The sequence below is a fragment of the Corvus moneduloides genome, chromosome 5 (assembly GCF_009650955.1).
Source record: "Corvus moneduloides isolate bCorMon1 chromosome 5, bCorMon1.pri, whole genome shotgun sequence".
In the NCBI taxonomy this organism is placed as follows: Eukaryota; Metazoa; Chordata; class Aves; order Passeriformes; family Corvidae; genus Corvus; species Corvus moneduloides.
The window spans coordinates 61,847,932-61,858,016 of NC_045480.1; the positions used below are offsets into that span (position 1 = coordinate 61,847,932).

The 10,085-nt window shown below is 45.0% G+C and overlaps 1 protein-coding gene across 2 annotated transcripts in view; it reads right to left on the reverse strand.

Annotated features, from left to right (window-relative positions):
- Positions 1 to 7,540, reverse strand: part of GAB1 (GRB2 associated binding protein 1) — a 98,902-nt gene extending 91,362 nt beyond the window's left edge. The window contains exon 1 of one of the 2 annotated variants that reach the window (XM_032108559.1): positions 7,048 to 7,540. In XM_032108559.1, the coding sequence (XP_031964450.1) occupies positions 7,048 to 7,119 (72 nt within the window). In that variant the 5' untranslated portion in view covers positions 7,120 to 7,540. The remainder of the gene's footprint in view (positions 1 to 7,047) is intronic. The other variant, XM_032108560.1, reaches the window with a different exon arrangement.
- Between the last annotated feature and the right edge of the window lie 2,545 nt (positions 7,541 to 10,085).

The window sequence follows — 10,085 nt, forward strand, 5'->3', positions numbered from 1 at the left end:
CAGAGAATTCATAAAAGAACCAATGTAGAAACCTAATCAGAAATGATAAAGGGGGAATTGAAAATAAACAATACTTTATTGCAGCTGGGAGATGGCAGAATCCTCCTCACCCTTCCAAAAAAAAAAAAAAAAAAAAAAAAGGAAAAGGGAAAGAAAAAACATAGAAAAACATAGTACTCCTTTGGAATTAGTTGTTTGCACATATAAGGAGATGAATTCACATTAGAATCTCTAAAACAGCAGCAAATTACACTGTACTACAATATTCACCTGCACACAACACTTACCCACCTTGACAAGATTATCCCTTTCTGTGTGATCTTTCTGCCTGCCTTGCTCAAGTAATTTGCAAGACATAAGGTTTGTCCCTCCTAATGAAATACTGCAATGAAATTGCAACAGTTGAACTTGCTTCTATTGCCAATAAAATGATTACTCACTGAAGCACAGAAAACATTAAGATAATTTTGAAAAGGTCTCAAGAAGTCTGTCACTGCAACACTGCAAAAGTGGGGATGAAAAAAATAAGGAGGTGAATCTTAGCTCTACATCAAAACAAAATTTGCACCTCATCAGTTGCAATCCCCTTCTTGATTTAGGAAAGTATTTCACCCAATATAGGTCAGTGGCATCTACTTTTAGACTAGAAAAAAGTGAGAGCAGGACTAAAGAAGTATAAGACACTCAACCCAGAGTAATCTATAATCCACAAGTTTATCCTCTTCCTTAAAATAATTAAATTTTGAATCACTGATGTTCCTTTCACTTTTTTGCAAAGACTTCTATCAAAGCCATATCAAATTTAATGGGGAGTAAATGTTTTCTAAATGTCTGTAGAAGACTGCATTTGATTTGATTAATGTGATCCAAAAGTTAGGTCAAAAAAGACAAAAATAAGACATGCCTCAGAAGTGACCAAACCATCATTCCAAGATTTTAAGACTTAAAGAGGGAGAGAAAAGGACACTAGAAAGAGTTCTGTTTGTCACTTTCTTCTCTCTCCAAATAAGGGACTGTTGAATACCAATAATTACCTCTCAGCTGAAAGAGTTACCCGCTCTACCAAAGGTTTCCAGAATTGATGCTCATTTTGGCAGTCAAGCTAAACGTCCAATAAAACATAATTTTAAAGCTAAACTGTCCAATAAAACATTCTTTTCTCAATTTATCCAACTGACATTTCACACAGCTGCTTTGGGCTGATGACTGACTGACTAAAAGGCATGCAAAACAAGCTCATCTGAGTATAACTGGAAATAAAATTCATGGTAATTCATTATTTTCTCTTCTTTAGTACATATGTTACTTATACTTCATATTCAATGCTGCAAGACTCTGCACACATGGAGGAGTGGCCACTATACAGCACTAAGAAAGTGGGAGACACTGATTTCTATTCCTACTTCCTCTCCCTGCTCCCTGGTTAGTTCTCATTGAACTGTAATCCCCTGTGATTAGCTGCACTCAATTTCATTAACAGACTTATCAAAACACAGAAGCAGAGTGAAAGGGTATCTATAAGCTGCTATACATCCAATTGAGAACTATCCACAAAAAGTCAGAATGTGATTGTTCCTTCATTTCTCAGCTACTGTGTTCTCAAATTATTATTTAACAGCTGTTAGGAAATATTTTTCACACCATTTAACATATTTAGAATATCTGTCTTATTTCATATGTCCAGTAGTTCACCTGCGTTTCAAGAGGAACAGGACAATTTCTGTTAATCAGGTCTCCAATTTTCCTATTTACACCGAGGAAAAAAAGCATTCAAGTGGTTCAGGTACCATCTGGCCACCCAAGCTCAGAAATGTTTAAATTAATAGTATGGTAAACTACATAAAAACTAAAATAACTGGTGGAAGATAATCTTACTATGCATATATTAGACTTCTTAATCTGTTTTATATGCTGGTGCCTGCTCTTACCCTCTGCAACCATCCTCTGGTAGTTAATTCAGAGCATGCACCGCAGGTCAAACACTAAGAGTGCTGCAGCTTTGGCAGCAAAGTCAACACCAGCTGCTGACATCCTGTCAAAGATGACAAACACTTGTATGATGAGTTCCATGCTCTTCAAGTGAGCCTTACACACCAACAGCAAGCTCAGGACGTAGCTACAGCCCTACAGTCATACCCAAGATCATATCAGCATCTTCAGCTGGCACACAAAACAACGCAACTTCCTTCTGTAATCAACAAAAACACTGTGTTTAGTCATGCTTTCAACTTCATGGTTTAGGGTTTACTAACCCATCTTTGAAAGGATCAAAAGTCAGACTGTTGTTTTCTGACCAGCGCACAGCAGAACGGGAAGGTCAGAACTCCTTCCAGAAGGAAAGTTTTCTGCCTGAACACTAACTCCTGTGAGGTCTTCAGCAACTTCTTGAGTAGCACAAGCACAATCAAGTTCAGAATACAAAAGATGTCACATAATGTTACTTGATTATATTCATCTGTCTTTAGTTAACTTAACTTGACCCAGCTCCATGGGGACAGCACTGAATGATGTCAGACAAGATCATCTTGGTTTTTGGTTTTTTTTTTCCTGTAAACCAACCAGCTCCTTAAATTTCCTCACTATGCTGATGAAAGGTCACAAAAAAAGCTTTAATGCAAACAGGTGTCTTCCAGAAAAAGGGCCTTGGTCAGGCACTGCAGCTTTTACCAAATTACAACTATTCTGCTGAATATAACATTTCTTAACACCGTTACATATCTTAGCACATTTAAATATTACTCAAGACAGAAGATGCACCTATGTGACTAGTGCCAAAGGGCAACTGCCAAACAAAACCACAGCAAAATATTCCACTTCTTACCTATGCTATCTGAGCCTTTAGTTTCAACATCAATAACTAGCTTAATAATCTGGCACCTTTTTAGTCACTCTCTACAACTGAAAAGATTAGAAAGTAAGAGAATGATATGTGTAGCCTTGTCTGAATCCTATCAGTGCCCCTTACATCCTAGGGAGATCAAGTCCATTTCTCATTTTTAAACTCCTTGCTTTTAAATAACAAAATGCACTATGAATAGGAATAGTCAAATAACCACAGGATTTTTAGTCATACTTGCATCAAAATTAAGGTTTCCTAATTTACTTTCAAAAAATCATCTTACGAACTCTAAGAAGAACAGGGAAGTCTATTAGATACAGAAAAATCTGAACCAATTTATCCCAAAAAGTGTTACGTCTACACAAGGTATTTTTGATGGAGTTTTACCTTTTATCCTATAAAATGTATTCCCCTATAAGTAGGACATATTAGAATCACAGAACAGTTAGGGTTGGAAGAGACCTCTGGAGATCATCCAGTCCAGCCCCCTGCCAAGGCAGGGTCACCTGGAGCAGGTCACACAGGAACATGTCCAGGTGGGGTTGGAATGTCTCCAGAGAGGGAGACTCCATGACCTCCCTGGGCAGCTGTTCCAGGGCTCTGCCACCCTCAGTGTGAAGTTCTTCCTCATGTTGAGGTGAAACTTCTTGCGGTTTTAGCTTATGGCCATTGCTCCTCATCCTGTCACTGAGCACCACTGAAAAGAGTCTGGCACCATCCTCTTGGCACCAACCTTTGAGATATTTATATGCATTGATGAGATTCCCTCAGAATACTGGGAATTATTATACTACATCAGTAGACTTTCTACAAACTGGTTCCATATACCAACCATCAACGCTAAGATTGTGATTTAAAGTGCATCCAGTTGCCCTATTGAGCCCTAGCCTACCCCAGACAAAAGTGTAGTCATTCTAGGAAAGAATTTAAGACTTATTCCCATTCCCTCAATCTTTTCTTTCTTGCTTTACCAAGGACAGCTGTGATTAAATATCTGGTGGTTTCATAGCAAAACAGCAGTAAAAAACCCTCTGTGCTGCCACCACAAAACATCAGCTATTTTAACTGGCACGTGCACAGCAGAGCTGCAACACAGCAGAAAACCACGAAGCCAAGGTTTACTATCATGTTTTAAAGGACAGATGCAGAGAAAGGGGCTTTCCAATTACATTTTTAAAAATAAGGGGACAGAAAAATGACAGCAAGTTAAAGTGAGCACGTAAATGTTTGCAAAGTTGAAGGCAACAGAACAAGGGAAAAAAGAAAAACACACAAGAAGATAGCAGAAGCTGTGAAATTCAGCAGTCCTCTATCTCTCTGCACAAACAAGTTCTTTCATGTACTCGTGAAACCACAGCATAGGCTGTGGAGAGCTGTGCAGGATTTAGCCCCAGCTCCCTTTTCCTTCTCCTCTGCTAAATCCACAACTTGGACCCCCAACCAGCACCAAAAGTTACCTGTGCTTTCCTCAGACATCTGCTGCTGGAAATGACCAGTCTATTCCCTCAAACAAACTGTTCTGAACACCAGCTCCAGGGAACTGACAGCAGGTGCCAATGGCTGTCAGAATATTAACCAAAAACACATGAACAGGGCTTGGGAACAGAACTCCTAAGAGGGGAAACAGGCATTCATGGCATTAAGGCATACACAAGGAAATCTGATTATTCCACCTGCAGGACAGGGTTGGTTGGAGGGTTTTTACTTTTTTTAGCCTCAAAATGAGTATAAGCTAGCTGCAATACCATGTCCAACTGTTTCAAACTAAAAATTGAAGTCCCTGTGAAACAAATGTCTATCTACTAGCTTCAAAGTGCTCCTTTTCACCCTTCCTAGGAACTGAAACCATATTTGACTGCAATTTCAGACTTTTAATCTCCATTCCCAGGTGGTAACCTGGGTTTGCCCCAACACTTGCATGCAAGACCTAATAGAGTGCGAAGTTACAATTTTCCATATATACATGTGAAAAGTATGCATTGCAGAAAAGCAGTTTCCTATTGAAATCACTTTCCCATCTTTTCATCTGGTGCAGCCCCTTGAAATACCACCACCATAAAATATGGCTTTGGAAAAGGCAGCTCTCTGCTGTGCCTTCGCTTAAGCATAGAATTACAGGGAGCACCAGCCAACTCTCCAGCCAGTGCACTCAGCTAAAGTTCATCGTCTTAAGTACGTCAACTTTTTGTTTGCTTGAAGACCGCAACTGTAATGTCAAGGTCACTTTTAGGTCTTTGAAGGGAGCGTCAGCCTTCAGCCTACAACTGATCAAGCACTACAGACAACCAGGCGGAATTTTACTTTAAGTCCTTCTCTAAGCTGTACCTGTCTTTTACACATGCAAAAAAAGAGTCAAAAATTACATGCAAGATTTAAACTCACGACCTTACGGCCTACAATGCATGGAGATGTTAAACCAAATCATGCTAACATAAGCTTGTCTTACCTTATGTTAGCTGTATTATCACCCTGATACTCTGCCTACTCAAAAAGCAAGTGAAAATTAAGGAATTACCTCTTTAGGACAGAGAACCACTTGGCCAGTGCTGTAGTCATGGTTTTCCCCTCAAAGGTTCTGGTGTAATTCCAGTATGGAAGTGGAGTTATAAATACACTGAAGGGGCAGTTACAAGGAAAAAAAGCTGGCATATTTAGAGACTGAATTTTGAGATCAATTTAGGAGGGCAAACTCTGTCTGCTTACAGACACCAACCTTCATGGGATTTAGAGTTTGAGCAGAAAAATTTATTCAAGTTTTAAAAAACATCAATAGTGCTCTTAATTTCTACACATTGGTAAAGAGGCATCCTGTGAATATACACATAGACATGGAGAATCAGCCAAAAATACAGTCCATGTCCAATTCAGCAGGGAAGCAGAACCCTGCTATGGCCCATCAGGATGTTCTCTTTGCAAGTCTGATCCTGTGTCCTTCGCACGTCTGATCCTGTGTCCTTTGCACAAACAGGATTTTTGCCACTGGGAACCAGAGAATGGACTACCCCCAATACTGGGTTTTTTATTTAAATAGAGTCTCATTTCACAAATTTCCTGGCATTTAAAAAACCACCCAGAACAGTTCTTTGAGAAGTGGCTGCTAATCGCTAATAGACAAAAATAACATGATCACGTTAGGATCTGTATTCACAGATTCTCAAATAAATCTGAAGGCTTAGCTTCTTAAAAAAACAAACCCAAAGAACCCCACCAAATCAAAAACACTGGGGGGAAAAAAAAAAAGAAGAAGAAGAAGAAAGAAAGGACAAAAAAAAAAAAAAAAAAGCGCAACATTTTGTCCCAATTACACAGATGCCGCGAAACAAGCCGGGTGCCAATGGGAAAGGGCTCAGCCAGCAGCGATGACTCCTGGCATCACCCATCCCTCCTACGTGACCTGACAGCCTCCCCGGCGGCCCCGCAGCTCCGCTGTGCCCTGTCACGGAATCTGCCCGCTCAGCAAACACGCTCCATTTTCCTGCCAGCAGCGCGGTGTCCGCTCCGCCGCAGCCCCTGCGAGCGCAGCCACTGCCGAGTAACAGAGGGAACAACTTCGGGAAAGACACAGGCACTTCTCTCACAACTCCCTCCTCCTTTTTCCCGGTGCGGAGAGCAAGGGCAGAGCTCCCCCCGCCCCAGCGGGAGCGCTCCCGGGGCATCCCCGGCTCCCGCGGTCTCCGGGCCACCAACCCCAGGTGCGATCCCCCCGGGAGCGGCGCGGAACCGGGGCACCCCTCGCCCTCCCAGGGATCGGGCACCAGCGCCAGGACGGCAAGTGTTTACGTTTAAAAATACATATATACCGAGCCCGGACTCAGAGGGAAGAGGGGAAAACTCCGCCCCCTCCCTCACCCGACTCCCTTGGAAAGGCGATAAAAGCTAGGCTGAAACATCTGACCGCTCGGCACCCCTTTTTTAAGGAGAAAAAAAAATTAAAAAGAAAAAGAGAAAATAAAGGAAGTACGAATAAAAGAAAAGGCAAAATAAAGGCTGGGGATGCGGCACGGGACGTGCCGTGCAGAAGTCCCGGCTGGAACGGGGAGGCGGCCGGGAGGGCGGCTCGTCCGGGCCCGGCCGGGAGGGACTGCGCGGGGAGGCCGGGCCGGGCCGGCGGGAGCGGGAGGCGAGCGCAGAGCTCCCGCGGGAGAGAAGCGGGGAGGAAGGAAGGGAGTAAGGGGGAGAGCGGCTCGCGAGTGGGAGAGGGCACTCACGTAGCGTTTCAACTTCTTCTCCGGCGGGGACTTTCGGAGCCAGCCCGAGCAGACCACCTCCCCGCCGCTCATGGCTGCGCCGCTGTCCACCGGGGCGCCCCCTCCGCCTTCTGCTCCTTCTTTTCCTCAGGCAGCGGCTACGGCAGCGGCGCCCGGGCCGGCCCGGCCGAGGGAGCCGCGATCGGCGGCGGCAGCACCGCGCCCGGCCCAGCCTCCCGGGGCTGCGAGGCGAGGGGCGGGACGCGGAGCGGGGTGTGTGTGTCTGTCTGTCTGTCTGTCTCTCTCGCACAACAGCCCGCCGGAGCGGAGCGGCGAGCGGGGCTGAGCCGGGAGGGTCCCCCCTGCCGCCTCCTCCTCCCCAAGTCACACGGACATCGGGAGAGACGACAGGGGCAGCCACCGCCCCACCGCAACTTCGGCGTCCCGGGGCAGGATCCAGGATCCAGCCACCGCCCCGCGCCGGTGGCGCCGCCCCCGCACCTCCGGGACCCTCCCGCCGGGCAGGGCCGCGGGGGGCTTCGCTCCCTCCCACCCGCCCGCCGAGCTCAGCGCCGGCCGCCGCGGCTCCCCGGGTCGCTCCTTCCCCTTCTTCCTCCTTTCCCTGCGCTGGGAGGAGGGGATCGGCAGCACTCCTGCCTTCCCTTCCTCGCCTTCCCCTTCGCGGAGAGTGGCGGGGCGGGGGTCTGGCCCCGGGGCTGGGGCCGTGGCCGGGGGCTGGATCCGCTCCCTGCCGGCCAGCGAGGGAGGGGTTTGCCCTGGAATTCACGGCGCCGTGTCCCCCCCGAGCCCCCTTCCCCCCGGCGCCGAGCGGCGGTGCCGCCCCGGCCGACCCCGCCTGCCCCCGCCGAGCGCCGCCCCGAGCGCCGCGGCTCCCCCCGAAATTCCGCCGGAGCCTTTTCAAACAACAAGGGCTTGGAGGCAGGGAGGCGGGTAGGGAGCGACGGCCGGCGCTTCCAGAGGGATCCTGGGAGCTGTAGTCGGCGGCCGGCGGGGACTGCGGCGGCGCGGCCGGGAGCGGAGAGGACGGGGGCGAGGGACGGGCTCGGTCCCGACGGGGAGAGCAAATAAACAAAAGCCCAAGCAAGCAAGCAAGCAAACAAACAAACGCCAACCTAAAGATCCCTATTAAAACTGCATTAAAAACAGCGCGGCCAAAGTAAACTCCTCTTAGCAAGTCTGAAACTGTCTTAGCAAAAAAAGGGGGAAAAAAAGTAAAAAAAAATTAGTGGAAAGATCCAAGTCGTTCACCATCTCCACTGTGGGTGCTGTCTGTCTCTTCCACTCCGTCAGAAAAGATCTCTAAATAAGTAATAGTAACAAATAAATTAATATAATCAACAAACAATACACTATTAAATAAATAATAATAATAGTACCCTTTTAACAAACATAATCATAATAATTTTTTTAAAGAATTTTTTTTTAGATTAATAAACTGCAGGCTTCTGGAATGGGACCGCTGCTGTGTTGTTTAGCCCCAGTGCTCTTCCACTGAAGAGAAATAGTCCCCCTAGTGTGCCTTGGCTGAAGAGAGCCTGACGATGCTGCCATTCGTCCAGGTGTAAGTGCATTAAAAAGTTACAAAGCTGTGGTTGTAGCATATAGGGGCATTTGAAGAAATAACCGGAAAAAATAAAGGAGGAAGCCCAGAGGTGTTAAAATCTATGCATCAATTTAAACATAAATCTTTTCACAGTAATTATGGCAGGTGAAGCATTATTAAGCATTAAAAGAAAGATCATCAAAGAAGATATTTTGCCAAAACCATATGAAATAAGAAAAGTGGTGAATGTCGGTCTTTAGCAATATTCAAAGCATGCAAATCCAAACATCCAAACCATCCTCACGTGAATTTCTGCACACCATCATTTCAGCTGCCTCAGTGGAGCTGGTGGAGAGAGCAAAAAGTGATTTGGTTGGTAAACATGAACTCAAATTGTACTCTTAGGTTTAGATTTCAAGCTGGGTTTCAGTACAACTCTTTTGTTTAAACCACTAATGCCATTATTTAAGAATCTTAACATTTGAGATTATCCAAGTGCCAGATAAGACCACAAAATTTTCCAGTTTCCTTTAGAACACTGGAGATGATTTAGTATTTAGAACATGTAGAATCAGTGCGAACTAACTAAAAATGCCATTGGCACTAGGGCTTGTGACGTAATCCAATGGTTCATTTGAATCCCATTAATTAACCCGTGCCTTGAGGGCCAATCAAAGAAAGCCTGTTTTGGCTTAAGCAGTCTCCATGGTGGCAGCAACCAAACAAGTTATCTGGTCCAGAGACACAAGATTGTCCCTGAGGTCAAATTTCAAAACATTACATTTGTGTTCTAAAACACGCTGAAATCAGTATCAGCCTGGACTCCAGGATGAGTTTTCACATATTTGTTTGTCAATTTTGTGTGGGGGTTTCATCCCTGCCATGTAATGATAAAACATACAGTAGGGAAAATGAGTTAATGTCATAGTGATGAATAATAAACAATAAAACTTGCCTGTTAGACCATACTTAGTTGTTGAGCCTAGTCACAAGCCCCAAGACTGGACATAAAATGTTTTTATTGCATTGTGGAATTGAAGAAAACATAACACAGCAAAGCAAAATTTCCAAATGTTAAGATGTTGTCTCATGGACTGCTCCTCTCCTAGCCATGGCAGTGGATTTCCTTTTCTGCTCTCAGCCATTTGAGTTACCCATCCAAGGTTCTACTGGTGCCTTCACTTACCATCTCAGGAGAGGGCTGCACAGAGCTGTACCTTTCTTTCCAAGTTAGCGAACAGCTACCAAATCCAAGAATATTAATCCTGTGGATTTCTGTGCATATCCAGCAGTGCTCCGCAGTTCATAGTTTAGATACTCTATTAGGGTAAACTGAAGGCTAATGAAATGCATAAAGAGCACAATATTTAGGGCTGACTCTTAACACCTGCATATTTACAACTGTAAAACTGTATATGAAGAGAGTAGTGAAATAATTACACTAGTCAGTTCCTTCACGTGGAAAAATTTTTACACTTAGCCAGCCTAGGCTAGG